This window comes from Mrakia frigida (genome assembly GCF_051309035.1).
Source record: "Mrakia frigida strain ATCC 22029 unplaced genomic scaffold BDY24scaffold_39, whole genome shotgun sequence".
In the NCBI taxonomy this organism is placed as follows: Eukaryota; Fungi; Basidiomycota; class Tremellomycetes; order Cystofilobasidiales; family Mrakiaceae; genus Mrakia; species Mrakia frigida.
Window position 1 is genome coordinate 243,752 of NW_027481242.1, and position 27,528 is coordinate 271,279.

Genomic DNA, 27,528 nt, shown 5'->3' on the forward strand with positions numbered 1-27,528 from the left:
AGGTCGCACAACTCCTCCCTTAAACTCCTCTCTTCTAATTCCGTCTCCTCTCTCGCGAGAGAGGGTAAATATCTGCGAGGAGAAAGTGAAACCTCGTCCGTTTCCCTCTCCATCTCTGATTTCGAGGCCGTCGCAAATCCATCGTATCGATTCCAGAACGCGTTTGTTCTGTCTAAGCCGAGAGAGAGAAGACCTTGTTGGCCGATTGGAAGAGAACGACGAGGGAAGCTCCCATTCCGACGAAGAAGGCTCCTGTAGAACGAGGCAGGCAAGAAGAAGAGGGGACGATGTTGGACGATCAGCCTCGCGCGTTCAAACATTGCTCGAGCTTCGAGATGGGAAGAAAGGCTTCGGAACTTACCAGATCGAGCAGCAGCAGCGGTCTGGCTGGCTTGCAGGAAGTCTTCATAGAAGAAAACGAGGAGAGAAGGAGCGAAAGAATCAAGGATTAGGTCAGCGAGGCAATGAACGACCTTCTCGATGAGCTCCCTCCCTCACGAGCCAAGGGAGACGGTGTGAAAAGCACTCACAGATTGCCGAAAAGACGACTCGGGAGGTCAGGAAGAGGGCAGCAAAGGAGTTGAGGTACTTCGCTGGGAGTCGAGCGAAGTTTCCGATGATCTGAGTAGAGAGAGAGGAGAAGGGGAGAGGAGGTGAGCTCGAGGGAGAGGAGCGAGGTGGTTGCTCTGCGAAGAGAAAAAAGAGAGATGGGGATGAAAAAAAAAAAAACTTACGATGGCGGTAGCGAAGAGAGGGAAGATCTCGAGACCGTTGGAGTGGATACTGAAAGAGAGGAAAAGGAAAGAGAAGAGCGAAGTCAGCTCAACAAGCAGGGTTGAGAAAAGGGCGAAAGCTGATCCAAGACTCACGCTTTGAGGTTCTCGCACTTCTTGGCGACCTGAGGGTGGGTGTAGAGAGAAGGAGGAAAGTCAGCTCGAAAGTGGTAGGGAAAAAGAGAAGGACCTCGTCGATCTATCGCTGGAGGGGAGAGAGATGGGAGGAAAGGCTCAAGCTGACCTTCTTCGTCTCGATGTCCAACGTCGAATGATCGGCAGCAGCTCGAGGATTCAAGTTGTTGTACTTGATACCGTTGATGCCTCCCCTGGAAAGATGCGAACCCACAGTTCAATTTTTTTTTTCTCAGCTTTGCCCTAAGAGGAGAGCAGGAGGCAGCAAAGAAGAAGGAAGGCAACGAACCAGATGAGCTTGATGGTGTGAGGAAGGAAGGCGAGAGCGTAAGCTGTAGGGACAGCGTAGAGAGAAAGGTTGGAGTGGACAGTGATAGGCATGATCGAAGCTTGAGGAGGGAAGTAAAGGGTGGAAGGAGGGGAAGTGAGGGTTAGGGAGAAAAGGAAGCGAAGGAGCGACGGGTTTTCTCGCCGGATCGGAGTTGGGCTGATGACGTTGACGGCTTTGTTTCGGCTCGGAAGGAATATATATTAAACAGGCATCGAGATAAGATAAAGAAGAGGTATTGAATCAAAAGGGTAGCGGCTGAACGAGTGCTGAAACCAAAAGGACTGATGAAGAACCAAAACGGAAGGGAAAGAAGAAGAGACACAAAGGGCGAGAGGGGACGAGGGTTCCCGTTTTCACTGCCTTCGAGAGTACCTCCTCTTGGTGACGGAAGCAGAAGTAGTGTAGACGTTGAGAGCGTTGGATCCACCGCAGACTGGTGGACGAGAAGAAGCGAGAAAGGGAAGACTAGGTCAGCCTCTGTTCCGAGGGCTCGAACGCGTCGTTCTCGTCTTCGAAACTCACCAGTGGTCTGGTCTCCAGCGCAAGCCATGTCGCAGTTGGTAGCCTTAACGGCCTTGGTGAGGTCAACTCCGGAAGCGCAGTAGCACTGGGAAACCAAGCGGCGATCAGCTCATCGTTCTTTCGAATGGAGGAAAAAGCGTTTCGTCAAACTAACCTGAGTTCCGTACTCGACTCCACTCTGGTTGGCGCCCTTGGAGGCACAGAAGTCGGTGCACATAGTGGGCGTCATAGCGTCGTCGGCTGAGAAGGAAGAAAGGTAAGCTCGAGCAGGAGGCGTCGAGAAGAGAAACCGAAAACGGGAAACTCACACATCGAGGCCTCAGTGAAGAGTCGACCATCAACCTCAGCGAGACAGGACTGGTCCGAAGTCCAGCCGTTGGCGAGAGTGATAGTAGTATCGGCAGCAGCGGTAGTGGTGAAAATTTGAAGGGCCTGTGGAGAAAAGTCAAGGACGCGTCGAGTTCAGTCTCGGAACGTTCGGTAAGGCCAGAGGGGAAGAGAGGAAACGGACCTGGGCACCTCCGCAGATCGTAGAAGGAGCTCCAGAGCAGGGGACGTTGCAGTTTCCGTTCTCGACGAGCTTGGTGAGATCGACGGACGAAGAGCAGTCTGGAAAGAAGAAGAAGAAGAACGAAACGAGATCAGCGTTCGTCGAAGGGGGGGAACGCGTCGAATCGATACTCACAGCACTCTCGACCCCACTCGACTCCAGCCTGAGTGAATCCGGCTCCAGAGCAGTAGTTGGTGCAAAGCTCGTAGGTCATCTGGAGGAAGGAGAGACAGGAACAGGGTCAGACGAAGGAGACAGGGAAGAAGAGAGGCGGTGAGGGGACGAACAACGTCGCTGGTGAATCCGGCTCCAGTCATCAATCGACCGTCGACTTCGGACCAGCACTCGAGGGTGGAAGAGAATCCGTTGTCGAGGGTAACGGAAGTGGAAGCGGCGGGTGCTTCCGCATCTGCGAAGTTGCTCGCCGAGAAGTAGACGGAAACGGCGTTGGATCCTCCACAGGTCTGGGTCGAGTCTCCTCCGCAAGGCATGTTGCATCCAGTCGACGACTCAGTAGCAGCGTTGACGAGGCCACAGTAGCACTGAGTGGAGTACTGTGAGGAGAAACGAAGCGGAAAGGAAGGGGGAAGAGGTCAGCTTCGACGCGACTGTTTCCGAAGAACGAACGAGTTTGGAACTCACCTCGACTCCAGCGAAGGGGTAGTTTCCTTCGTCACAGAAAGCCAAACAGCTCTCGACGGTCATGTCGGAAGCCTCGTAAGAAGCGGAGGAGAGAGCTCGAACCGTGGCGGGCTCGGCGACGCAAGATCCAGATCCGAGAGTGTTGACGGCCCTACAAGGAGATGATTGATCAGCGAGAGTTTCAGATGGAGGGACGGGAAGAAGAAAAAAAAGACTCACCATCCGGTAGGAAGGGAAGCTTGGGCGGTGAGGGTCAAAACTCCGTTCGAGAGGGAAGCGAGAGCGGTGTTGTCTGTTGAACGAAAGAGAGAAAAGAAAGTCAGCTCTTCTTCGTCTCTTCTCCAGCAAGAGAGCCCCTCGTGCTGGGCGCTTCTTCGATGTGACCTCGCTCAAAACAAAGTAAAATCACTCACAAACGACAGAGATGGCAGAGAATCCTCCACAGACCTGGGTCGAGTCTCCCGAGCAGGCCATTCCTTGAGCGGAAGTGGTCGAGGAGAGAGTGACTCCGTTGGAGAGAGAGTTTCCACAGTAGCTGTGAAGAGGAACGGAGGGCGAGAGAGAAGGTAGAGATGTGATCGAAAGGGAGAGAGAAAGAGAGATATGAGGAGGGGATTGAGGGGACGAGATCAGCATCTTCCTCGTTGATCTTGATTCGAAGAGAACGAAATCACTCACCATTCGGATCCGTACTCAGTTCCACTGATGGCGAACCCAGCGCTGGTGCAGTAGGTAGCGCAAGTTGAAGGAGTCATGTCGGAGGACGAAGTCGACGCGCCGGTGAGGACTCGACCAGAAGCAGCCTCAGGGAGGAGAGAGGCGGAAGCGGAGGCGTATCCAGCAGGAAGAGTGACAGCGGCGACGCTGGTGAGAGTGACGACTCCGTTGGTGACAGTAGCGAGAGCGGTGTTGTCTGAAAGGGAGAGGAAAAAGGGGAAACGAGTGAGCTTCTCGTCGGGCGTCTCGTTCGGAAGACTCGGAGGGAGACAGACTCACAAACGATCGAAAGAGCAGAGGCTCCTCCACAAGTCTGAGTCGAATCTCCACCACAAGCCATCGAGGAGGCGGAAGAGGTGAGGGAGAGGGAAGCTCCGTTGGACAAGGCGTTTCCACAGTAGCTGAGAGGCGAGAAGAAAGGAAAGGATCAGCTTCGCTTCTTCTTCGTGCAAGGAATGAGAATCCAACACCACTCACCACTCGGTAGAGTACTCGGTTCCACTCAAAGCGAAGCCAGCCGTGGTGCAGTAGGTCGCGCAGGACGAAGGGGTCATCGACGAGGACGAAGTGAACGCTCCAGTGAGAGCTCGACCGCTGGGTCCCTCAGCGATGAGAGAGGACGAAGCAGACGAGTATCCAGAAGGGAGCGTGACGGTGGCGACCTTGGTGAGGGTGAAGACTCCGTTCGAGAGGGTAGCGAGGGCGGTGTTGTCTGAAAACAGAGAGAAAAGAAATCAGCTCAACCGTCGTGGCGAACCTCCAAGTCCTCCCTGCGTTCCAGTACTCACAGGCGATCGATAGAGCGGACGTTCCTCCACAGGTCTGAGCAGCGGCTCCTCCACAAGCCATAGGAGCGGTGGTCGAGAGGAGGGAGAGAGAAGCTCCGTTGGAGAGGGTCTGACCGCAGAAGCTGGACGAAAGAAAGAGGTGGAGGACGAGTCAGCTTCTTTCTCGACCCAATCCTGTTCACGAACAACGTTCAACTTACCATTGAGTAGAGTACTCGACTCCAGAGACAGCGTAACCCTCGGTAGTGCAGAAGGTTCCACAGAGGGTAGGAGTCATGGCGGCGGATTCAAAGGAGGGTCCAGTGAGAGCTCGACCGTTGGGTCCCTCAGCGATGAGCGAAGAGGAAGCCGAGGTGTATCCAGAGGGAAGAACGACGGGAACGGTGATGAGGGTGAAGACGTTGTTGGTGAGGGTGGCGAGAGCGGTGTTGTCTGGAGAGGAGCAAGGGAGGGAAGGGAGGTCAGGTCAGTCTGAAGTCTCGACGCGTTCGATCTCTTCCCTTTCTTCGAGCGAACTCACAGGCGATCGAAAGAGCTGAGAATCCTCCGCAGACCTGAGAAGCGGCTCCAGAGCAAGGGTAGGCTGAGGAAGTCGAGACTGAGGTGAGGGAAGCTCCGTTGTCGAGAGAGTTCGAGCAGTAGCTGTGGAATCAAGAAGAACGAGTCAGGTTTGAGCTTCGTCTCGGAGTTTGAGAGGGAAGAGGACGAAACTTACCACTCGCTTCCGAACTCAGTTCCACTGATGGCAAAACCGGCGGCGGTACAGTAGAGAGCACAGACGGAGGGGGTCATCGAATCTGAGGAGGTTGAGGCTCCTGCGAGGGCTCGAGCTCCGTCAACTCCCTCGGAGATGAGGGAGGTGGAAGCGGCCTTGTATCCAGCAGGGAGGACGAGAGCAGCGGCAGCAGCAGAGGCAGAGCTGTAATGAAAGGGATGAGGGAAGAAGAGAAGGTCAGATCGAAGAAAAGATGGGGGAGAAAAGGAAGAAAGGAGGAAGGGGAGACGAACGCGGCGGCAGCAGAAACGGAAACCCTCGAGACGCTGGCGACGCTGAGGATAGACTGAGCACTCTGGCTAGCTGAAGCGACTTGGGCAGAACTGAAGAAGGGGGAGGTGTGGAAGAAGGGATCAGTTTGGTTATGAGGGGAGGGGATCCGAAGAGGGAGGAGAGGACGAACGCGACGGAAGCGACGCTCTGAGCAGACTGAACAGCGAGGTTGGACTGAGACGCGACGGCGATCAAGCTCTGGGAAGCAGCAGCGGCTTGAGATTCACTTGAAAACAGAGAAGCGTGAAAAAGAGGAGGAATCAGCGTCGGGGGAGTAGTCGGAACGACGCGTCGGAGGACAAACATGGCGGCCAAGGACTGAACGACAAGAGCGCTCTGGGAAGCGAGAGCAGCTTGGGATTGGGAAGCAGCGGCAACCTGAGCAGAACTGAGAAAAGGGAGGAAAGAGGGAGGAGGAGGAGGAGGAGGAGGTCAGCAAAACGTATTCTTCTTCTTCAAGAGAGAAGAGAGGAGGAAGGACGAACGCAGTCGACGCGACGCTGAGAACACTCTGAGCGGCGACACCACTGACGGAAGCGAGGGAAGCCTGAGTAGCAGCAGCGGCGGCAGCAGCGACAGAACTGGATCGAGAAAAACGAAAGACGGGAGGTGAGTTCCAGGGCGTCGAGAAGAGAAAGGGGAATCACACTGACGCAGTGGATGAGACGCTGAGCGCAGATTGGGCTCCGACCAAGCTGGCGGAGACGAGGTTGGCTTGGGACTGAGATGCAGCGGCAGCTTGAGCAGAGCTGGTTTGAAAGGGGGAGAGGGGAGCGGAAGGTCAGCCCTTTCGTTCGCACCGAGAAGTTGAGGTAGACTTGGAGAGAAACTCACCTCGTGGCGGCTACTGATTGGACCGACGCTGATCCAACGGAGGCGACGGAAGCAAGCGAGGCAGCTGAAACCGAAGAGACGGAGGAAATTCTGGGGGAGAGGTTGAGAACGAGAGGGATCAGACGCGTTCTTCTCTAGTTCTTCTTGCTCTCGATTTCCCTTGGGCTTGGGGGATGAGACTCACGAAGCTGAGTAGGCGTTGGCGGACGAGACACTGGCGACCGAGGCGGAAGCGACGCTGGAGAGTGAAGAGAAGAAAGAGAAAGGAGAGAGAGAAAGAGGTCAGACTGAGTCTCCCACAGGGTTTGAACGAGATGGGAGACTGGAGGAGTTGAAAAGCTCACGAGGCAGCAGCCGCGGAGAGGGTGGAGGCGCTTCGAACCGAAGCAACGCTAGCAGAAGCGACGCTGGCGATGGAACTGTAAAGGGAAAGAGAGGGGGAGACGCGCGTCAGAATTTTGAGGTTCGAGGAATGAACTTTGAGTGAAGAAAACCGAGAAAGGCTTGATCCTGAGAAAAAGCTTGTAAGACTACTCACGCAGTGGTAGCAGCGGACTTCAAGCTGACGGAAGCGACGGAGCTGGAGGAGGACGAGCAAAAGAACAAGAAGTTAGAACGGGTTCCCCTTTGCCCTCTTCGATTTCGAGAAGGAGTGGACTTACGCAGTGCTGGCGACCGACCTGGTGCTGACGGACGAAACGGATCGAACACTGGAGACGGAGCTAAAGAGGGGGACAGAAGAAGAAACGAAACGAACGCGTCAGACCCTGAGCCCTCTGGCTTGTAGAGACCCGAAACGAGAGAGACGGGAACATACATAGCAGAAACGATGGCGGGAGACATGGGGCAAGTAGAGGTACCAGCGTACTTGTTGACGGCAAGGTCTGAGCAAAGCGAGAAGGGGCGAGGGGACGAGACGCGTTTTGAAGGTCAGCGTTTCGCAAAAGCTTCGGAATCCGTTCTTCAGTCGAGCTAAAGGGACGTACACTGGTTGTTTCGACAATCGTTGGCCTCTGTTAGGTGGGAAGGGAATCATCGAAGGAGAAAGAGTGAGCAAGTTTAATGACGGTCGGGGCAGGGAGAGGAACGTGAAGGGAGGACGAGCTCGGAACTCACGAGCGATGCAGTCGTAGTAGGTGTAGTCTCTGGTTCCGAGGGCAGTAGAGGTACAGTAGTTGCTTTGGTCGTCGCAAGACTTTGGGAAGAAGGGGATGCCGACGTCAGTTGAGCTTTGACTTTTGAGACGTCGCAAAGGAAGGGGAGGAGCGGAAAAGCAAAGCTCACAGCTTGGAGTGCAGGGTACAATCCATAAGAAATGGGGTAGGAGTAGTCTCCGGCCACGTAGTTTCCGTTGCCATCGCATCCGACGAAGGTAGCGTATCCGGATCTGTTCGAGGAAGGGAAGCAAAAAGGTCAGGAACGACGCCGACGCCCGAAGTTGGTTTTCGAACCAAACGAACCCGACGTTTCCTGCGAGGCATCAAAGAAGAAGGAAAGAGTAGTTCAGATGCAGCTCGAGCAGGGAAGCAGACGAGAAAATTAAGCCAAACAACAGGACTCACCGTAATAAGTCTTGGTGAAACGATGAAATCAAAGGGAGGACGTCAGGTTGAGCTTCGATTCGATCCTCCTTGCTCGCGTTCTTCCTCTCCACTCACCTGGATTCCGAGATCAGGGTTGGCCCTCTTGACGATGGGAGCAACGACGGCTTCCTCAGCAGAAGAAGAAGAAGAAAAGGGAGACCAAGCCTGGGCTGAGGCGAGGAGGGAGAGAGCGGGGAGGAGGAGGGCGACAGAGTGCATCTTTTGAAAGGACACTCGAGGACGTGTAGGGGAGGGAGGAGAACGGGCTGGTGATGAAGGGCGGTTTGTCCTAGGGGAAGCGAGGGGAGTCGCAGAGAAGGGGAGGGGAGGGTTTTTTTGTTGGCGGCGAGGGTGACGGTTGAGAAGGAAGTCAAAGGAAAGAGCAGCCTAAGAAGAAGCCAGACGATTGAGGAGAATTCTTCGAGAGAGCCTGTCTCACTTTTCTTGAAGGTGAACGCCAGGGCCGTTCGTGAAAGACCGGGGTGGACTCGGTGGCAGAGCGAAAATCGTGTTTGCCGAAGCTTGTTCGAGGCCTCGATCTCTCTCTCTCCGGATTGGAATCGAAGGACTCGCCCTCTTTGCTTCCCTCGAAGAAAAAGCAACCTCGTGTATGGAAAGCACATTAAAATCTGCAAAAACAAGAAGAGAGAGAGAGGGAAAGCTATCAGCCCTACTGAGAGTTCGAGAAAAACAGGATCCGACACATATACAAGGTCTAGGAAGAAACTTGAGCGAGACGAGGAAACGCACCGTTGACGCGCAAGCAAGGTGAACCCGTCTGAACACCTCCTGGTCCTCGGTAAACCCTAATGCTGGCTTCATCTCCCTCCTCCCTTTGAATGAATCGTTTAAGGAAGGGGTTTCACTGAGGTTTCACAACCTGCCTTCGGCTCCAGTCGTGCTCCTCTTCCTCTGCAGGACCTTCATCGCCCCAGCTCCAGCTCGAACTCCCCCGGGCAACCCCAACCCCACTCCTTCTCCTGCTCTCGACGGCATCCCGACGACTCCTTGACGTTTAGCGAAGTTGGCAGGGATCGTAGGTACCGGTGGAGGACCTCTCGGAGGGACGGGCGCCGACATGGGTCTGGAATTGGTGGAGGAGGATCCGAAGGAGGTTCGAGGTCCTCCTGGACGCGTCGACGAAGAGTGTTGGGGAGGAGGGAGGGATGACTGGTCGAGGGAGATTCGACGGATGGAACGACGAAGGGATCCGTCTCCTGAGGAGGTGTACGAGGAAGGGTTGTTGTTGGAAGAGATATGTTTGGAGGAGGAGGTGGAAGATCCGAGGACTCGAGGACGCGACGAAGTTGAACCTGAGGCCGACGACGACGAAGGGAAGGCGATTCCTCGACTGGATTGGGACAGAGCGGGGGAGGCTGGTCGAGGGATGTGGGAAGAGGAGGATGAGGAAGGGACTGGGAGGAAGGTGGGAGTGGTAGGTCGAGAGGACGCGTGGGTCGAAGCGGAAAGACTGCCGAGCCTCGACGACGGTCGATTCTGTTTCGATGGGAGGGTTTGAGAGTTGTAGACCGCTCCGAGGGGTGATGGGATGGCTTTCCTCGACGGGAGTGTGGTTGTTGCAGTTGAGGGTAGCGATGGGTGTGGTTTTGAGCCGAGAGAGGAGAACGTCTGCGTCGTCGATTTCCGGATCAGCCCGCCTCCGCCTCCGCCTCCGCCTCCTCCTCTCCCTCCGTTCTCGAAAGCAGGAAGAGGAATTGCCGGTGAAGGACTATCCTCTCCCTCGCTAACGAGTACCCAGTCTGCACTTCCAGGAGTTCCAGGCGTCCCAGGTCCAGGTCCAGCTCCGCTCTCTCCAGCCAGAGCTTTCATCCTCGGATGAGCGAGTCCTTGTTCCTTCGAAGGAGGTACTGCTCCAGCCGTTCCAGGGAGAGGTTTCTTCGATCGAGGGAGTTCGTGCTTCTGGATCCTGTTCTGAATCGTTCGAACTCGAGCTCCCATATCCGAGGCCATCCTGGCTGCTCGTCCCTTCGTCTCGGTCGACCCTGACGAGACCGACCTTCCTCCCGTCGAGGTTCCTGGGAGCGGACGACTGACGGTTCTCGACGGACCTGCCGTTGGAGAGGAGGTTGAGGAGGATCGATCGGTGGTGTAGCCGTTGAGGATCCGAGCTGTAGTTGAACGAGGGAGTTGGGAGGGAGAGCTTGAGAGAGGGAGACGCGACGAGCTTGGGGAGTTGGTTCGTGAGACGACGCCGAAGGTGGAGAACTGGGTAGGGGAGGTGTTGCCTCGAGGGAAGTAGGGAGTTGGGGATCCTGCTGGGTTGGGTGATGAAGCTGATGCGAAGGAGGAGTCGGAGAAGGAGGTGTCGCCGGGCATGACGAGGTCGGACAGGGAGAGCTCTTGAGAGGATTCTTGGACTGGGGACATCAGGTGGGACGGGATGGGAGGTGAAAGGACCGTGGAAGATGGACGAGGGCGTTGTTGGCGAAGAACTGAAACTTCGGTGGTGAGATCTGATCAGGAGGAAAGGAAGCTCAGCATTGGTTCTCGAACGAAGAAGACGAGTCGGTCGAGCTCACCTCTAATCTCGTCCTTCAGCCTCTGCGACTCCTCCTCCAAATGCTGCTTTCCGATGAGTTCCTGCTCGAGCATGGTCTTGTCCTCGATGGCTCTGTTGTATCTGGATTCGACGTCTTGAAGAGAGGACGAGACCATCCTGAGAAGGAGAGGAGTCGATCAGCCCTCGAGGTCGAGCTCACGAGAGGAGGGAGGAAGGAGATTGCGAGCTCACCTCTCGTTCCGTTCGAGATCGTCTACTCCCATCTCGAGATCCCTAAGAGACACCTTGAGACGATCTCGTTCCGATTTCTGATCAGGACAAGGAAGAAGTTCGTCAGAGAAGGTAGAGGGAGGGAGAAGAGGAGGAGAGAAGGTCAAGAACGAACGGTGGTGTCGAGCTCTCGTTGAAGGGTTCCCAAGGCGAGATTGTGAGCCTTCTGAGCAGCTAGGTACTTGTCCTGATGAACGACGAGCGGAAGAAGGAGACTGAGGTCAGTCCTCGAGGTCTCTTGTGCCTAGAAGGAGAAAGGCTCGTGAAACTGACCTTCCACTCCTCCTTCTCCCCCTCGAGCTTGGTGATCTTGGATTTGAGCTCTTGCTGGATGACTTCGGTGGAAGCGAGTTCACTCTCGAGTTCCTCCTCTAGTTCCTTGGATGAAGCCTGGAAGTCGTCTGGTGAAAAGGAAGCAAACGAGAAGAAGGAAGGGGCGGACTTGAGGATGAGCTCGAGCTCCTCTCTCTCCTTCTCTCCCTTCCCTCCTGCACGAAAGTAGACATTCTAGACTCACCGAGTTCAGCCTTGGTATCCTGTAGAGTCCTGTAGATCTCTATGTACTTTGATTTGAAGTGAGCAGCTTCGATATCGGCGGATGGGAAGCTGGAAATGAACGAGGTCAACAAAGGAAGGAAGGAGAGGGGTCAGCTCGACGTCTTGCCTTCTCTCTCTCTCACGTCCTCCTCCTCAGCCTCGAAGATATATATCGGTTCGACTTACTCTTCGGGTTCGTCGTCACCGTCGTCTGACATGGAAGAGGACTTGCCCATGGCGGAAAGGAGGAATCGTGAGAATGGCGGTGAGTGGGAGGCGAAGGCGAGCCTGGACGTCTTCGTTTCGATGAGCTCGACTCAACTGCACGAGGCTTCTCCCTCCCAACCACTTCGACCTCTGAGAAAGACTCATGAGGCTCACTCCCTTCGTAGCTCAGGCTGCCTTCGTCTCTCTCGCAGCCTTCGCTTTCTGGGAATGCATCATCTCCTCCTCGAGCGCAAAGGGAACAACCTGAGTCTGGACTCTCGCCAAACCCATCTGCTCACCCTGGCGACTTCTCTCCTCCTCGGCTTCACGCTCCAGGAGGAATCCAGCTTGTATGGCTTGGTGGAGAGAAGGGTGGGCTGCCTCGTAGGCTTGTAAACACCTTTCAGGTCGCTCTCTACGTTCGATTCAGACTCCATCTTCCCTCTCTCCCCTCCTCACCCTGTCCTGACCTCTCACCTCCCCAGCTCCCTTCTTCCACGCCCTCTCCACACTTTATCTCCCGTCCCTCATTCCCTTTCTTCTTTCCCTCGTCGACGGCATCCATCGACTACGACCTCATCTGCACCCACGTCGCCCTTGGTCGCTCTCCTCACCTACCGACTTCCCTCTCGAATGCTCCTCGGAAAGCTCACTTTCCCTCTCACTTCTGGTGGGGTCACTCTCGCAAGAGGACCTGGAATGGCTTTGGTTGGTGGGTCGACGAGAGAGGGTGGAGTGAGTCGTGAGAGGGAGTTGAGAGGCAAACGACGGAGGAGCGGTGGACGCGACGAGAGAGAAGACGGGGCTGGGAAGAGATGGGAGAGGTCTTCACAGCACCTATGTACTTGCACCAACCGCTATAGCATGTGCATTTCATTTGGCGGTCAATAGCGTCGAATCGAAAGACTCTATCTTCAGAATCAACAAAGACGCAAAAACGGACGCGGCTCGATCGAAATCATCCTGTACCTTCTAAGAAACCGCTGTCTGAGCTCCGCTCCCCTCTTCTTTTGCCGCATCAGTACTTGAGAGCGAAGGAAAGCCGCGTCGTAAGCTACAAGGGGATCGTGAAGGTCGTCAAAGCAAAAATGAGCTAAAGAAATACGGTCTAAAAGGAATGTCTTCTCAGTACTCAAAGGGACTGTAGGCTGGAAGGTCGTCCGTCGAGTCATCCTCGAAGAAGACGCAAGGAAGGTAGAGGCGAGAGTCGATAGCTTCGCGAGGCTGGTAGGGGATGTTGCAGGCGAGGAAGAGTTCGGAGGGAGGGAGGAGGAGTTGAGCTCGAATCTCAATGATTCTGCGATAAGTTGAGAAGAAGAAGAGGAAGTAAGTTAGATCGAAAAGACCACACGCTCACTATTAGAGACCAGGTGTAACTAACTGCTTCGTTCGATCAGGAAGCTAGGAGAGGCAAAGAGAGAAGGAGGACGAGGGCGAGAAGGTCAGCTCGCTTTTTCTTGTTCGAGACCTCGGAACCTGAGTACGAGTTTTGGTTCTTACCTGGCGTTCAAACATAGCCTAAGCAAGCATCAATAAGAGTGAGCGAGGTCAGAGAGGACTTGAGCAAAAAACCGAAGGGATATCGACCAGCCAAAGGGAAAAGGAAAGGAGGACGACGCGACGCACCTGCTCGACGAGACCCAGTTTGACCGCAATCTGAGTGTTGTTCAGTCCCTTCTTATGTTTGGTGTCGAGATATCCCAAGATGACTCTCTTCGAGAAGCTGGAGTCCCGATCAGCTCGTTCTGGAGGACCCAAAAGAAGCAAAGGAGGAGAAAGAGGGAGTTGGAAACGATCAGCCCTCGGTCATCCCGCTCGACGAGCAGACTCACGGCTGGTGAGGACGTCCATGACTGTTTTGAAGGAAGTGCAGAAGTACCAGTTGACGGCCATTGTGAGTGACTTGGAGGGGAAAGAAGTGATGAGTGAGTGTTGAGAGGGAAAAAAGGACGAAATGGGTCTAAAGATGGAGGAAGGGGATGGAAGTTGGGTGGAGAAAGCAAGACTGACGAGCAGGATAGAGTCAAGCAGGTATCGGTATTAAGAGGGGGACTATGGAGTACAAATGAAGGAGGGATCAGCGTTCTTTTGCGGCAAAATTAGCGTCGATGGAATGTCGAAGCAAGAAGACCGAGGGAAAGTCGAATCGCTTCTTCCTCGCCTCAAAAGTGCTGTGAGTCAAGCCGAGAAAGCAGAAAAGTGCTCAAGGTCAGACGAAAAGCGTGATGTCCAGTTGCGCTAGCTACGTTCTGTGGGAGAGAGAAAGCAAAGCTCGCAAAGAACGGCGAATCCCAGAATCCGTTGGCGACGCGAGTTCCTCCAGCCTCGTTCATTTCAGCCGAGGTCTCGGATCCGTGATTGGCTTCGGAGAGATTGCCCTTTCTGTCTCTGAAACCCGAGATCTGACGTAGCGTGAGTGAGGAGGGACGGACTTTGCAACCGACGCGTCGTTATCGGTCGGGGAGAGTCGATCGCGAGAACGAACTGAGGAACGAGAAGAAATGCAACTATGAATGGAAGGGACGTAGAAAGAGACTCAAGGTCTAGAAGGAGAGATGAACAGGTCGTTTCTGTTTCGAACTAAGGATCGGAGTCTTTCGGAAGACGAAAGATGAAAGGGAGAGTTCGATGAGGCGACGGCTGACAGCCACTGACGGTGCTATTATTATGCTAGCTCGTGAGGAGATACATAAAAGGAAATTTTGACTCCGGACATGCCTTTGGAGCCAGTGAGCGGAGGAAGAAGGTCTGAAAGTTGGATGATCGGACAGTCGCGTCGCTGGTCGTTCTTCCTCCCCTCTCCTTGTTTTCGGTTCGTTTTCGCCATGAACCCGACGTTCATATCAAGGCTCCGTACATGAGAGCTCTTTCAGCCGGCTTCAAAGGATAATGAGTCCATAGCTTCATAGTCGTTGATCGTTAAGGCTCGTGAAACCCGTCCCCCCTCCCCCCTCCCACCGCCTTCCCCCTTTCTCTCTCTCGCCGCTCCCTCGAACCAACCCACTCAGTTTCCAGCTAGCGACGAGAACCCATGCACAGTGGAACCAGCAAGAATCCCTTGACTCTTCCTAGCTTCAAATCTGACCTTCCTCTCCTCCTCTCGCTTCTTCTGCAACGTCTCCTCCGCCAGCTGAGCCTCGGACTTCTCGCCCTGGGCAATCGGACGTCAAACAGCCAAAGGGAAGAAAAATAGTCAGCTTGCCCATCTAGAGGGGACGCGCCAACTGAGGAGAAAGGGAGGCGACGAGGAAAGGTGCGAGCTCACAAGTCCAAGCTTCGACCAAACAGAGCCCTTGACGAACGAGAGTTTGGTGGCGAGCGAGAGGTCGGATTCGGGAGTTGATGGAAGAGAGTAGGTAGAAGGACCGGTAAGAGGACCTCGAGGAACGTAAGAGCAGTATGGTTTCTCTTTCGGTTGGTTGAGGTGGGAAAGGGAGGAGTACGAAGAGTCGGTGTCGCTGTCTTTGATGGAGGAAAACTAGGACCGAAATGCGGAGAGCGATCAGGATTGATCGTAAACGAGCAGTAGAAAAGGTAGCTCACAGTCATGTTTTGAAAAGTAGGAGCTGCTGAGAGGTGGACGTGGTGGTTAGGAGGAAGAAGAGAGACTTCCGTCGAGCGACGGCAACCTTGGCTCTCCTCTGCCGAGACCCCAAGTTCCGCCGTCTTGCATAGCTTTGGAGATACCTGGGCTCCAATTAATCACCAATTGATAGTCATGCGATTCGTCAAAACAGAAATAGCAGAACGAGAAGAACGCATCTCGACCCGTCACTTCCCAGACCAATTTCCTCCCTCCTCCAGCGTTTGTGCCAGCAGATCGAGGAGCGTTTGAGCAGCCGCTGGGATGGAGTGGGCGGAGAAGTCTGGTCCTACTTGAATCTCTGCGATTGTCGGGGCGATACGAAAGAGAAAAGGAAAGACAAGAAGAAGAACCATCAGCTCGACGCGTCTCGGTTCGAGGGAAGCTCAAAGTTGAACTCACCTCTCACTCCATCGGCTTTCCAGTCGAACACCGTATCGTTGTGGATGGAATGATATCGGATCCCGAGAGGCTCAGAGATCTGTTGGCGAGGGAAGAGGAAACGAAGTCGAAGGTCAATTGGGCTTAATGCGACGAGGCGACGCATCGAATCATAGCACTCACCATCTCATAATCCCGTGCGAAAGAGTCGGAAGGGAAGACTAGAAAGTCATGGCGTGAAGTTTCCGTCAGCGAAACATCCTTCTCGAGGACCGCCAGCAGATCAAACCGCGACTCAGTAATACTCACCCTCGAACAGAACGCTCCCTCGCTTCATCCACACCATATGCGTGAAGCCCGCACCATGAAGACCGAGGAGAATATCCGTTTCAAGAGCCAGCGTGATCTGCTCTGCTGGAGTGAGCTGATAAAGGTTTTTGAAACCACGCAACGGTTCAGCTCGACGCGTCGAGCTCGAGAGAAAGAAAAAGAAAAAAACGAGCGCTCACCTCCTCCAACAACGCTATCGTAAGATCGATCGCCTTCACAGCTTCCAATCCGAGTACGAGAGCTTCATGATCTGCTGGTAGCATGTTCCGTTGATTCGTGATTTGCCTGAGCAAAACGAGAGGAGCGAAGAGAGAACGACGGTTCAAGTCGAGCGACCTTCGGAGGAGATGGAGATGAGCTGGAGCTTACCGATTGATGTAGGTGACTCTAGGCTGATGTTTCCTGGTCTGAAAAGAAGAGAACGGGTGGTCAGCGATCGGAATCGACGCGCCGCTGTGAAAATCGAAGCTCACAGGATCAACGACCCCAAGCTTCTCTTTCACCAAATCCCTCAACGGCTCGAACCAGTCGACCTTGTGGGCCACTTCCTCGTACAGACCTGGGAAAGATACACGAGAAAAGGAACGAGTCAGCTTCGGGTCCAGCGACGAACGAGAAAAGGAGAGATCGGTCCCACCTCCAAATACCTTGTTCCATCGTCTCCCCTCGTCGTCCAACGAAGTCTCCTGAGCTGCCCATCGATCAAAGAGGACGATCTCATCGAACATCCAGAGGTTTCCCGCTTCCTTCATAGCTGAGGCCAAGCGAAAGAGTTGGATAGAAGGTCAAACTCGTTTTGATCGTCCCCGGCTTAGAGAAGAGAACGAGCTCACCTTCCCAAGCAGGCGTGTCTCTCATGTACGTATGAGGAGCTAACAGGTCGAGGATGTATCTGTGAGGTTTCGGGGGGGAGTCGAGAGATCAGCATCGAAGGGGAAGAGAAAGAGAGAAGAAGAGCGGCAGCTGAGGTTCAGCACGCGTCGTCGACTCACTCGTTGAGATCCGAGTAGGCTCCTCTCCATCCGTCTCCTTCGTTGATCATCCGGCGAGGATACACCGAGTTCTTGCTCAACGTAGCAAAGACCATATAACACGACATCACGCTGAAAAGAAACGACTCGGAAGAAAGGTCGTCAGGCTCAGCTTCGACGCGTCCTCTCCTCTTGATCGCTCAAAGAAGAAACGACGACAGCACTCACACCTCGATCAACCAATGATACGGAGAAATCGTTCCGTTCCAACCTGACTTGGAGAAGAACAGCGTCCCTCCTTTGAGGAGTTCCGAACGAACGACCCTCGTCTCCTTGGGTCCGGCGTAGAAGAGGTACGTGGCCTCCTGAGGCGAGAGAACGATGAACGGATCGGCATGGGTGATGTGGGTCGTGTTGGGGAAGATGGAAGGGTCGTTGGAGATGGCGTCTGTGGAGGGAGAGCGAAGAGAGGAAGTCAGCTTTTGGAGAAAGGGAGAGGGTGAAAGGAGGATTGTTTGACCTCGTCGTCGAGTCTTTCGCGACAAAAGGAAGTGTAGAGGACTCACAGAACGTTCCGTTGAGGTGGTATAGGTTATGGAAGAAGTCTGGACAGCAAAAGAAGGTACTTTTGCGTCAGCCGAAGCGAGAACGAGAAAAACAAAAGGGAAGGAGGAAACGTCCGAGCTGAGCTCAACCACATCAAAAAAAACTCCTGGAAACTCACAAAAACCTTCCTTCCCACCCATCACCTTCGTCTCCCTCTCCTCCCTCAGCTCCCCATGCTTGTCCAAGAAATCCCTATCCCCACCCTCCAGACTCAAGCTCGTCGAAGCCAGATAACCCGTCGGCGTCGGTTCCATCCAACCTCTCAGCTCGGAGTCGTCCTTCCTGAACAGCACCCATCCCGAGGTGACGATCACCAGAGACCCCAAGAGAGCTGCGACGACGAGGAACAAGCGTCGATTCCGAGGAGTCGGGGAAGGGAAGGTGGGGAGGTGAGGCGAGAGGGAGAGGCGGTGGTAGCTGTAGTTCGACATCGTGCGAAGGTTGAAGGAAGGAGATGGAAGTCAGGAAACAGGGAAAAACGGTTTTCTCGGCAAAGAGATCCCAAGCGAAGACAAAGGAGAGAGAGATTTTGGGTTGGTCACCGTTTGGGTTGAACAGATCGTCTGCGGGCGCGACAGACAGGCAAGATCCTTTTTTTTTAGGTCGTCTGTTTGTTTTCGATTATCTAGCTCGATGGAAACGCGAGCCTATGTATTAGTTCTGCGAAAGCGAGAAGGAGGAAAGATCTTCAGCTCAGCGTTATCATGGTGTTGGTGCAAAGGATAGTCGTTACGGACCTTGGGGAAGTAGTGAGACGAGGGAAATCAGGGACGACGCGTCCCTCCTCCCGTCTCTCCCTCCCACCCTCTCGAGCGAGCACCGAGCCAAGACGAAAAGTGCAACCAGCATAGTGGGTAATAAATAAAGGAACGAAAAAAAAAAAAAAAGCACATGCCCAAAGAGGGAGTCCAGAAACAAGAAACGAGCGAGCGAGCGAGCGGAGGAGACGAAACGAAAACAAAAACACACACCCGATCAACGCGAGTCCCTAGATAGCTTCCTCAGCTCTAGCAGGAATTAACAATGAGCAGAAACTAGAAGCTCAGATCCTCCTCCTCATCAAACCCAACCCTGATCCCAATCCCCAACGGACCCTCTTCCACTTCCTCCTCCTCCTCCTCCTCCTCTCCCTCCTCCCACTGCTCCTCCTCCTTCTCCTCCTCCCCTCCATACCCACCCACACCACCACCCACCTCCCACTCCTCCCCGTCTTCCATCATCCTCAACTTCCCACCCCCTGCCACGGCTCCAGGAAACACGACGGCATGCTCCCCGTCGTGCGGGACGACCAACTGATCTCTCACGGCCTGCTCTCCTGGTTTCAAACGAGGCGCAGCAGCGGGGGGTTCGGCGTCGTCGACCGAGGTTGGGGGTTCGTCGGAGTCGTCGTCGAGGGGTTTGGGTTTTCGTTTGTTGTTGGGTTTGGGAGGGAGGGGAGGCGGAAGGTACGAGACCCGAGCTTCCGAGAGGAGACGGTCGAATTCGCCTGTGGATTGGGATCTGGGGATGAGAAGGAAACGATAAAAAGTTCAGCTTGGAGGAGTGGCGGAAGGAGGAGGAGACGGGAAGAGAAGAGTTGGCGACGAACCTTCGAACGGCAAAGAAATCTCCCACGGTGTGACCTCCGACGACGAGAGCTGGGAGTTTCGGCACGTCGAGGATTCGGAGGAGGAGGGGTTCCAGATGGAGAGCGTCGGCTTGAACGAGAGGAGAGAGAGAGACGAGGGTCAGCGAACGTGTCGGTTGACACGAGGTCGAGCGAGCGAAGAAAAAAAAAACGTACATCGTCCTTCGAGATCAACAAACAGCAACCTCGCATTCAGCCTGAGGGACTCGATCAACGCTCGAATGGTGAACACGGATCTGTTTCGAAGCCGAAACCCCCACCGACGCGTCAGTTTTTTCAGTTTCTCGACTCCCTTTTCCCTTCCCCTCCTCTCTCCTCTCCTCTTTTCTCCTCTCTTTCATCTCCCTCCCTCCCTCTCCCGACCTCAAGCCCGAACCCAAAAAACAACCCGAACGAGACTCACGGATCCCTCCCCCTCCCTACGATCAACACCTGCCCTCCGGCCGTATCGCCCTCTCCCTTCCCAGCCCACAACGCCTCCACCATCTGAGCGACCTGTTCGTGACCCGACATGCCCGAGGACGATTGAGCGTACGAGGCGAAGGGGTTGAAGTCGAGGATGAGTTCTGTGTGTGAGACGAACGAACGAACGAGGAAACCGAGAGAGGGGTGAGGACGCGTCGAAGAGAGGGAGAGGGAAGGCAGGGGATGGGAGAACGAGACGTACGAGGATCAAGAGGTTCCGAAGGGTTGACTTCAGGTAAGGAATGTAAGTCCGAAGAGGTGATGTACTGATTTGGGATCGAAGGAGAAAACATGAAAAAGGGTTTCGATCAGCTCAGCAACCTCGCGGTCGAGCTCAAAAAAACGATCGTCCCTCCCGCAACCCTCCCCGCTTCTCCTCCCCTTCCCTCAGATCTTGTAGGTCCCCCTTCCACTCACATGAACCAAACTTCCCAACTCCTCCCTCCTATCCTTCCACGTCCAACCGTCTCCCGACCTCGCAGGCGCGAGAGGAACCGTCCCTGCCGCCTGCCTGATCGTCCCTGCTCCTCCTCCTGCTCCTCCTCCTCTGGGACTGGAATGGATCAGATGACCGGACGGGGGTGGATCGAGAGGGACGCCGAGATGAGCTCGTTCTCGATCGAGGAAGGAGGTTTCGTAAGGGTGGACGTCTTCGGAGGTGAAGGAGAGGAAAGGTTGCAAGAGGGAGAGCGAGCTCAGGAGGTAGCTGCAAAGGGAGAACGAGTGGTTTTTTGGTTAGGGGTTTGCTGGGAGAAAGAAAGATGGTATATGGTTTGGGAATTGATTGAACTTACAAAGCTGCAAAGAGCATAGCGAGCACAAAGACGAGCTCTCGTCCTCTCGAGCCCAACCTCGAAACGAGCGGGAGTCGAAGGAGGAAGAGGTTGAGCTTCCTTCGACAGGTTCGAGTGAGCGTATGGTGACGATTCCGAGGGGGAGAACCTGAGCCTCCTCCTTGAGGGGATAACAGTCCGTCCTAAATAAACGAAACCGAACAAAAACGAACGAAAAAAGTGAGCTCTCACGCGTCTCTCTCCCTTCGTCTCCTTCCGGAGCTCATCCTTGAACTGACCGACAATCTCCTCTTATCACTGATCTTTGGAGTCTTCAACCAGATCCTACTCTTGCTTCGACCACCACCTATACTCCCTAGTAAGGAGCTCCCCCAGATCTTCTTAGGCTGTTGGTGTTGGTTCTGGATCGCATGAGCCCAGTGGTCGTGTTCGAGCGGCGGCGGAGGAGGGAACATGGGCGAGGAATGGAGGGCGAGTCCCAAGCCGTACTCTTTGCGTTCGATGTTGTAACGATTGATAGGAGGAGTGTGGGTTCCGTTGGTGAAGACGTCGGTAACTGGAAAGTTGGGAGTTTCGTTCCCTATTCGAGAGGACAAGTGACGGGAGAAGGGTTGGTGCTGGGAGGAGGAGTGCGAGTGAGAGTGAGAGAAGGGGTCGATGGTTGTAGAGTGAGGAGAGAACGAGTTGGGATCCATCCCCATAGAGTTGGCTAACGAAGCGTCGATGTTCAGACTGGAAGAGTTGGAACGAGGTCGAACGCCAAACGTAGAGGTCGAAGAAGTCTTAAAGAAAAGAGGGAGGGAGGGAGGAAGGAAGGAAAGGACGCGAAGTGAGCTCTCTCCCTCTCTTCCTCCCTTCTCGGCGCCTCCCTTACTCCTTCTCAACACGAATACCCAAGAATAGAAGACCCGCGACTCACCGAAGCTCCTCCAGCCCGCTTTACAGGCGATCTTCTCGGACTGCTCTCTCGCCCTGAAGTGAAAACCTCCTCCTCCTCCTCCTCCTCCCGTGCTCGAGGAGCTCGCTCCTCCTCCTCCAATCGTCGAAGCAGGCGTCCCTTTCCGAATGCCTCCCATATCCGAATCCAGCGAAGCAACCCAAGAAGGGGAAGAGCGAAGGGGGAGGAGGAAGGGGAAGAGGAGGAAGGTAAGGTAGAGATTTGGGGAGGTGAGAAGAAGAAGAAGGTTGGGTTCCAATTTCCCTCTTTCGACGTCGCTCGAAAGGGGAAAGGAGAACAGCAGCGCCTCCAACCTACCGAACAGCGTCACAACACGAAATATGAAAACTGACGTGAGGAAGACATCGCTTCCTTTCCTTTCTTTTTTGTACAGCTTCTGAAAAGCTGAGCTGGGCTAAGAAAAGACACTCCGAAAGAGAGAGAGATACATCGGAAGATAGATAGGGGCACGGGCCAAGCCGAGGAGGAAGGAAGCGTCAAACAAACAGCTTTTCACGAGTCTTCGGCTGACCCTATGTACATCTCCCTCTCGATATCTCGATGCTCGAGGTACGGTACTCGGAAGCACTTGCTTTCACTTTTTTTTTGCTGCTGAACTCGTCCGCCAAAAAAAAAAGAGGGACGGTCGAAAGGTATCCGCTCCCGCTCGACGCGACGTTGTTTAGCTCGAGAGCTTGTTCTAACCTCTTCCTTCCCCTGTTTCTTTCCCAACGAGCGATTCCCTGATACTACAGCTTCACTGAGAACTTCAAGCAGATCTGTGAGAGCTCGGGTTGTTCAAGCAAACCTCTGCGACGAGAAAATGAAAAAAACGAAAGACGCGTCGCAAGTTTGACGGGCACGGTGAGATCGAGATCGAAAGCGAGGAGGCAGAATCAGAAGCATAATAGTAGGGCAAGATACAACGTGGAGGGAGCCTAAGGTAGGAAGAATTGTACAGGGGAGAGGGTAAAATAGAGCGAGAAAAGCAGGGTGAGAAAACAAAATCGAAAAGTGAGAACGAGAACATGACGTGAGGGAGAGAAAGGCGTGAGGATCGTAGAGAAAGAAAGAAGGGCATACAAAGCCTGCTAGGAGGTAGGCTGGTGTTGGTGAAGGTAGAAAGAAACGAGAACCGAAACCCGAAAACCTCGACGCGTCGACGACTCATCGTTTAACCCTGCTTCGCCAACAAAAGCGCCTGTCTCTCCTCCCCCAGTCGACTGATGAGCGAGTGAAGTTCCTGGATCTCAGCGTCTGTCGAACGGTCAAATTCAACCCAAGTTCAGCGAAACGAAAAAGAGAGAAAACGGACGAAAACAAGGACTAGCGGCTCACCTCGTTCCGAAATCTGCGTCTGGATATCGTTGAGGAGGTTCTTTCGTCGGGCTCTGAAAGCTTTGGCGGCTGCCAGAGAGAACAGGTTCGGGAGAGTCAGTCTCCGAGAAGGATTGAAGAAGGGGAGAAAGAGAAGAAAAAAAACTCACAAGCTCGATTCGTAGCCTTCCTCCTCTCCTTTTTCTCGACGGCACTCTTCTTGCCTCTTTTCCTCCCACCCACCCCAGCTGACACCACCGAGCCTTCGAAATCTGATCCATCCTCCTCCTCTTCGTCCTCAACTTGTTTCCCTTTCGACTTCTTTTGGGGCGAAGGAGAAGAAGAGGAGGACAACGAGTCCTGATCGTCCTCGGCGAACGAAGCTGGAGCGACACGTTTCCTCCCTCGACTGGAAGTGCTGACGACTGTTGGAATTGAGGGAGAGGGTTGAGGTTGAGTAGATTTGGAAGTGGGAGATTGGTCGTCCTCGTCGTCGAGGTTGAAGGTGTAGGAGGGGAAGGAGGTCGTGGGAGTGATGAGCGCGTCGAAGTCGAACGAGGAGGAGAAGGAGGGAGAGATGGATCCTGAGGAGAGACCTAGAGATGCAGGAGGAGGTTGAGGATGAGGGTTGAAGTTGAAAGGGTAGTTAAAAGTAGTAGTAGCAGGAGGAGGGAAGGCTAGCAGGAAGAATCGAGAAAGAGGAAGAGGAGATAAGGAGTCAGCTTTGCGTGCGAAAGAGCGGAGGGCTGGAACCGCCGTAGGAGCCGATGGAAGGTCGATGAGATGAAGAACTCACAGAATCCCCAACCCTGCGAATCAGTCCACTTCTGATTCTCCCAACATGGATACTGATGCTGATGAGAAAGGAGGAGTCCATTGAAGGAGGAGGAGGAGGAGGAAGAAGAAGAAGAAGTGAGGAAGAACGTGTCGAGCTCCTCCGAGGGTCCTCCGGTGAGAGGTGGAAGGAGAGGATCGGTGAAGAAGGCGGTGAAGGGAGATGCTGAAGCCATTTCGAGGTTGAGATCACTGAGATGAAGGGGTTGAGATGTTGATGGTCGAATGAGAGAGAGAAGATGGTGATGGTTGAAAGTGAAAAGACGAAGCGAGGACCGGCCACTGTTGTTTTTCGATAACAGGGGTGAAATCTCAGGCCGCTCGGCCGGCCCCTGGTTCTGCCTTGAGCCGTCCTTCAAAGCCGCGTCGAGGCGTGCGAATCGATTGTGACTGATCTAGAGCAAGACGCGTCGGAGATCTCCCTTTCCCTTTGACTTCTTTCTCTCTCTCTTCTCCCCACTCTTGGCTTACTCAGATCCGTGACTGAGAAGAGCTTCAAATGCTAAGCGTTTTCATGGCTATTACGAGACAGAAACACGAATGGGGTGCGAGGGAAGCGCTCGTTGGCGATGCCGGCTGCTCCTCTCTCGCCTTTCGGACGCTAGATACACCGTTTCCTCGGAAGAGATAGGAGATCTATAATTGAGATGCAGATGAAGTCATCTATCATGAAGGAGGCGAAAAACGACGGGAAGGAAGTCGCACGAAAGGGAACATCGAGACGCGTCGCGAGGTGAACTCCTCGTGCTTTCTGACTCCCTCTCTCGCTTTCTTCCTTTTCAGAAGCACATCATCTCAATGGTTGTTCACGTGAGCTCACCGTGCGAAGTTCAGGGCGATGTAGCAGTACTGAAGGAGCGGAGGTAAAGAAGAAGAAGAAGCAGCTGGCCTCTGATTCTCTCCCCATGTCGAGTCGTGCTTTTGTTTTTGAAAAGCGTCGTTTCTGGTGAGACAATTCCGGAACTCCATCTATCTTCAAACATGAAGAGAGAGAGAAACTGACCCTGCGGTCTTAAGGAGAGCAAAGAGACGAAAGAGACGAAAGGGTTCGAACTCTTCTGACTCCGACCACCTCCTCCCTCTCCCCTTCCCTCCTCCTTTGCTTCTTTTCCTCGACTCGCTCGACTGGAGTCTTCAACAACGACTTGTATCGATATCCATCTTCACGTAAAAAGCTCAGCGACCCTGGGGGATTCCTCCCATCGACAACTCTCTCGAGCTCGACGCTTCCTGCCTCCTCCTCCTCCTCTCTCTTCGCCATCTCCTCCCGCCCTCCCTTTCTCGATGCCGAAGCTATGTAACTCTCCCATATAAAGTACAGATCATACCGCTCATCATCTCTTGTCCACCTATCCAAGGTTCGCTCTACATCTATGATCTCTCTCCTGTTTGATCGAACCGAGCTCACCGCCTTCTCCTTCCCTTCTTTCAGCCTTCAGCTTGTCCCTTCAAGATGCGACTCAACCTCCCAGCCTGCAATATCAGCCTCCCCGAATCTACGATGGCACCTTTTCGACTAGCAAAGCTCAAGCCAAAGTCCTGCGACTTCCTCCTTCTCGTCCTCCAACCCGGTGTCGACGAGCTCAACTCCTTCGCCGCCCTTGCACTCTCAACGCTTCTTCATAGTTGAATTCCTCTTACTCGCCTCTTCTCAAGATTGGACACCAATAAAGCTCCAGAGTCTGGCAGAGCCCTCGAGCATCGCTCCCTGGCTGCTCCCTCCGAGCTCGCTCTCTCCTTCCTTCCCTCCCGCCTTTATCGCCACGCTCCCTCTCCAAGACCCTCAAGGTGGATGCGCCGTCTATAGATAGAAGCTAAATCGTTTCTTCAGATGGAACTGTAGATCGGGTTTGCTTCCGTACATTCAAGAGCTCGAGCTCGACGCTCAGGCAGTGCTGGTCGACCTCTCTTCGCCTCGCGACTGCTCTGCTTCTCTATATCGCACCTGTGCTCGAGATATGTGTTCTTATCTTCTCGGAGCTGTGTCTTCATCCGAACAAGCTTGCTTCCTTCCCTTCAACTCCCATCGTCTAGCCATGCTTCTCCTCTCGTTCCTCTCCCTTCTCGCCAGCTTCTTCGTCGTCGCAGCTTGTGAGTCCCATTTCTCTCTTCCTTTTCCTCCCTTCTTCTCGTTGATCCGCTCACTGATTCAACGCTTTCTTTATCTTTGCGCTCTTTCTTCCTTTCCCTCGACGGCAGCTCCAACTTTAACTTCCCTCTCTTCCAGATCACCGGTCGAACTGATCCCTAGCGACGACATCGTCAACTGGCTCGCCCCGAATTCTGGAACCATCATCGCTCAGTGCTATCCCGTAAGCGAAGCTTTTTCTGCTTCTGGAACAACCAGTGCCGACGTTTTCCATCCTTTCTTGGGTTGTAGGTCATCGTTACGTTCGAGACCGACAGGCGTCCCTCCGGAGTGTACGCCAACTTCGCCATCAACTCGGAGATCCGACACCATGTCATCAAGGAGTGGGAAGAGCGCTCGAGCAACCCTTGGGACGGTGATCAGGATGCCGACATCACTGTTGCGTGGGACGCTGGTGAGTTTGAAGCGTCTCTTCCTTCTCTGGCCTCGCCCGACTCGTTGACCTTTCTTTGTTTTCTTCTTAGTCCAACTCTCTGCCGGCTCAGTCGTCTGGTTCATAGTTAGAAGCGAGGATGGTACGAGTGAGGCCTCTCTTTTGACCGTCTTTCCGTCCGTGCTCTCGAGCTGAACCTGATTCTTCTGATTTTTCGATCGTCTTCGACGAGCAGGATCTCGACTTCTAGGGACGGGATGTGAGTCGAATCTACTGCTGCTATTCATCTCGAATGCTGATTCGATGGTGCTTTCACTCTTCTACTTCTTCGCTCGATGCTCAGTCACCGTTCAAGCGTCAAACGATTCATCTTGGTGGGTCGCGCTCTAGCCTCAGATTCAACCACCTTTCGCATCTCGCTGATGGCATCTCTCCCTCCTCCCCTTACAGCATCTCTTCAATTATCTTCGGTGATCCTACCTACAACACTACGATGATTGGAAGCGGAGGAATCACCACAACGGTCGGGTTGCTCGAAACCACGTCGACATCAACTCCCTCTCCCTCTCCCTCTCCCTCTTCCAAGAGCAACACCGGTGCTATCGTCGGTGGAGTCATAGGAGGTCTAGCAGCCTTGGGAGCTGCTGGGCTCACGGCGTTCTACTTCTGGAGAAGGAGGAGACGAGCGAGAGAATCTGGTGTCGCCAAAGCTGTGGAGGAGGTCGACAAACCTGATGCTGGTCCCTCCGTTCACGCCTCCTCGGACGTTGGCCACTCAGGAGCGGATATTATCTCTCCTTTCGCCACTCCCAACTTCTCTCGACCTATCTCCGTCTCGTCTTACTCGTCTCCTGGAAGTGAGTCGCTCGTTTCATCTCTTCCGTCTCCTTCTCGAACTGGAAACTGACACAACCTCCTCTCCTTCCGACTCTGAACCAGTCTCCACCTCTCAATCCGATCGACTTCTTACGCTACCCGAGGACGTCGTCCAGGAACGAGACGGAGGCTTGATGGAAGAAGGATATCAAGTTGAACGAGTTCCTCCTACGTACACGGTGCGTTCCCTCTCGTTTCTCTTTCATTGTTCTCCTTTTCTTTCCTCCTCGTCCACCGATTTCCACTTGAACTAATCTTCACTCTTTCTGTTTTCTAGGACGCAACCGACGCACCTTCTCAGCCCGGAAGTCTCCCCACCTCGGCGACGCGATCCTCCTTCTCTACCAAATGAGCTTCGCAACTTCTATTCTTCGTTCGTTTCTTCGCTCTGTTCGATTATCTTTCCACTTTCGACCACTACTTTTTCTTTCGATCTGGGCTCCTTTCTGCACTTCCTTCGCTCTTTCTTTCTTTCCCGCTCCTCCTTCGATTTGTTCTCGCTTTGTTTTTGGGCTTGATTGATGACTGATGACCTTTTCTTCAGCGAGACTGCTGCATCAGTGTAGGCTTCGGCTCGTTTATCCCGTCTCTAGACAACTCCTCGATCTCGCTTCAGAAGGGCAGCGGCGAGGGATTCGACGCGTCGGAAAGCTCGCTCTCTCGTCTTCCACAATCGTCGACTCGGTTCGCGGAGCAAGAGGACGACGAAGTTTTGTCTCTCACTGCGACTCTGCTGGTCGGGTCGTCTTTGCGTGTCTCTCGGCTTGCCCAAGATCGTTCGATAGAGTTCAAAGCACGCGTCGAATCGAGTTTCGTTGCGAGGGAAG

At 54.0% G+C, this 27,528-nt stretch overlaps 8 protein-coding genes across 8 annotated transcripts; 2 read left to right on the forward strand and 6 right to left on the reverse strand.

Moving 5' to 3' along the window:
* Positions 1–119: 119 nt before the first annotated feature.
* On the reverse strand, positions 120–1,390 carry BDY24DRAFT_402109 (uncharacterized protein). The gene is made up of 7 exons (XM_076642160.1): positions 1,198–1,390; positions 1,018–1,102; positions 870–898; positions 735–783; positions 531–621; positions 362–403; positions 120–252 (listed from the first exon to the last, which is right to left on the reverse strand). Exons 1-7 carry the CDS (start codon positions 1,287–1,289, stop codon positions 173–175), a joined length of 468 nt encoding a protein of 155 aa, XP_076493030.1. The 5' UTR covers positions 1,290–1,390; the 3' UTR covers positions 120–172.
* Positions 1,391–1,422: 32 nt separating this feature from the next.
* Positions 1,423–2,621, forward strand: BDY24DRAFT_402111 (uncharacterized protein). The gene is made up of 4 exons (XM_076642161.1): positions 1,423–1,708; positions 1,765–1,996; positions 2,078–2,533; positions 2,584–2,621. The coding sequence occupies exons 1-3, from the start codon at positions 1,524–1,526 to the stop codon at positions 2,186–2,188; spliced, it is 528 nt and encodes a 175-aa protein (XP_076493031.1). The 5' UTR covers positions 1,423–1,523; the 3' UTR covers positions 2,189–2,533; positions 2,584–2,621.
* A 5,875-nt stretch (positions 2,622–8,496) lies between these two features.
* Positions 8,497–10,407, reverse strand: BDY24DRAFT_198263 (uncharacterized protein). Its single transcript, XM_076636446.1, has 2 exons — positions 8,674–10,407; positions 8,497–8,552 (listed from the first exon to the last, which is right to left on the reverse strand). Exon 1 carries the CDS (start codon positions 10,309–10,311, stop codon positions 8,797–8,799), a length of 1,515 nt encoding a protein of 504 aa, XP_076493032.1. The 5' UTR covers positions 10,312–10,407; the 3' UTR covers positions 8,497–8,552; positions 8,674–8,796.
* Positions 10,408–12,308: 1,901 nt separating this feature from the next.
* Positions 12,309–13,451, reverse strand: BDY24DRAFT_402166 (uncharacterized protein). The gene is made up of 5 exons (XM_076642162.1): positions 13,291–13,451; positions 13,085–13,203; positions 12,959–12,976; positions 12,840–12,859; positions 12,309–12,755 (listed from the first exon to the last, which is right to left on the reverse strand). Exons 1-5 carry the CDS (start codon positions 13,349–13,351, stop codon positions 12,584–12,586), a joined length of 390 nt encoding a protein of 129 aa, XP_076493033.1. The 5' UTR covers positions 13,352–13,451; the 3' UTR covers positions 12,309–12,583.
* Positions 13,452–15,160: 1,709 nt separating this feature from the next.
* Positions 15,161–17,863, reverse strand: BDY24DRAFT_402171 (uncharacterized protein). Its single transcript, XM_076642163.1, has 13 exons — positions 17,448–17,863; positions 17,290–17,328; positions 16,952–17,171; positions 16,745–16,855; positions 16,586–16,644; positions 16,390–16,506; positions 16,226–16,311; positions 16,122–16,159; positions 15,932–16,037; positions 15,732–15,846; positions 15,606–15,643; positions 15,444–15,522; positions 15,161–15,342 (listed from the first exon to the last, which is right to left on the reverse strand). Exons 1-13 carry the CDS (start codon positions 17,758–17,760, stop codon positions 15,230–15,232), a joined length of 1,434 nt encoding a protein of 477 aa, XP_076493034.1. The 5' UTR covers positions 17,761–17,863; the 3' UTR covers positions 15,161–15,229.
* A 211-nt stretch (positions 17,864–18,074) lies between these two features.
* Positions 18,075–21,259, reverse strand: BDY24DRAFT_198368 (uncharacterized protein). Its single transcript, XM_076636448.1, has 9 exons — positions 21,135–21,259; positions 20,494–20,997; positions 20,216–20,397; positions 19,839–20,127; positions 19,624–19,687; positions 19,360–19,522; positions 19,113–19,192; positions 18,918–19,026; positions 18,075–18,829 (listed from the first exon to the last, which is right to left on the reverse strand). The coding sequence occupies exons 2-9, from the start codon at positions 20,914–20,916 to the stop codon at positions 18,364–18,366; spliced, it is 1,776 nt and encodes a 591-aa protein (XP_076493035.1). The 5' UTR covers positions 20,917–20,997; positions 21,135–21,259; the 3' UTR covers positions 18,075–18,363.
* Positions 21,260–22,326: 1,067 nt separating this feature from the next.
* BDY24DRAFT_418579 (uncharacterized protein) lies at positions 22,327–23,479 on the reverse strand (the record flags this gene model as incomplete). Its single annotated transcript, XM_076643872.1, has 4 exons — positions 22,327–22,409; positions 22,491–22,559; positions 22,640–23,146; positions 23,266–23,479. The coding sequence occupies 4 exons, from the start codon at positions 23,477–23,479 to the stop codon at positions 22,327–22,329; spliced, it is 873 nt and encodes a 290-aa protein (XP_076493036.1).
* A 1,860-nt stretch (positions 23,480–25,339) lies between these two features.
* On the forward strand, positions 25,340–27,140 carry BDY24DRAFT_444605 (uncharacterized protein; the record flags this gene model as incomplete). Its single annotated transcript, XM_076644863.1, has 9 exons — positions 25,340–25,394; positions 25,503–25,615; positions 25,684–25,846; positions 25,917–25,967; positions 26,061–26,084; positions 26,169–26,199; positions 26,276–26,682; positions 26,765–26,880; positions 26,979–27,140. The coding sequence occupies 9 exons, from the start codon at positions 25,340–25,342 to the stop codon at positions 27,051–27,053; spliced, it is 1,035 nt and encodes a 344-aa protein (XP_076493037.1). The 3' UTR covers positions 27,054–27,140.
* Positions 27,141–27,528: the final 388 nt, after the last annotated feature.

Bases quoted from the DNA above. Each gene is read 5' to 3' on its own strand.
- BDY24DRAFT_198263 (XM_076636446.1), bottom strand. From the start codon at position 10,311: ATGTCCCCAGTCCAAGAATCCTCTCAAGAGCTCTCCCTGTCCGACCTC.
- BDY24DRAFT_402166 (XM_076642162.1), bottom strand. From the start codon at position 13,351: ATGGCCGTCAACTGGTACTTCTGCACTTCCTTCAAAACAGTCATGGAC. The intron at 13,204-13,290 runs GTGAGTCTGCTC...TGGGTCCTCCAG, and splicing joins CATGGACGTCCTCACCAGCC to AACGAGCTGATCGGGACTCC. The intron at 12,756-12,839 runs GTTAGTTACACC...AACTTATCGCAG, and splicing joins CTTCCTGATCGAACGAAGCA to AATCATTGAGATTCGAGCTC.
- BDY24DRAFT_402109 (XM_076642160.1), bottom strand. From the start codon at position 1,289: ATGCCTATCACTGTCCACTCCAACCTTTCTCTCTACGCTGTCCCTACA. The intron at 622-734 runs GTAAGTTTTTTT...CTCTCTACTCAG, and splicing joins CTCTCTTCGCTACCGCCATC to ATCATCGGAAACTTCGCTCG. The intron at 253-361 runs GTAAGTTCCGAA...CTCGTTCTACAG, and splicing joins CGCTGCTGCTGCTCGATCTG to GAGCCTTCTTCGTCGGAATG.
- BDY24DRAFT_402111 (XM_076642161.1), top strand. From the start codon at position 1,524: ATGAAGAACCAAAACGGAAGGGAAAGAAGAAGAGACACAAAGGGCGAG. The intron at 1,709-1,764 runs GTCAGCCTCTGT...GAAACTCACCAG, and splicing joins AGCGAGAAAGGGAAGACTAG to TGGTCTGGTCTCCAGCGCAA. The intron at 1,997-2,077 runs GTCGGCTGAGAA...TCACACATCGAG, and splicing joins ATAGTGGGCGTCATAGCGTC to GCCTCAGTGAAGAGTCGACC.
- BDY24DRAFT_198368 (XM_076636448.1), bottom strand. From the start codon at position 20,916: ATGGGGATGGATCCCAACTCGTTCTCTCCTCACTCTACAACCATCGAC. The intron at 19,688-19,838 runs GTGAGTGGAAGG...ATCCCAAATCAG, and splicing joins AGTTGGGAAGTTTGGTTCAT to TACATCACCTCTTCGGACTT. The intron at 19,027-19,112 runs GTACGTTTTTTT...CTCTCGTTCAAG, and splicing joins TGTTGATCTCGAAGGACGAT to CCGACGCTCTCCATCTGGAA.
- BDY24DRAFT_402171 (XM_076642163.1), bottom strand. From the start codon at position 17,760: ATGTCGAACTACAGCTACCACCGCCTCTCCCTCTCGCCTCACCTCCCC. The intron at 17,172-17,289 runs GTGAGTCCTCTA...CTCCCTCCACAG, and splicing joins CCACCTCAACGGAACGTTCT to ACGCCATCTCCAACGACCCT. The intron at 15,847-15,931 runs GTGAGCGCTCGT...AACCTTTATCAG, and splicing joins CGATAGCGTTGTTGGAGGAG to CTCACTCCAGCAGAGCAGAT.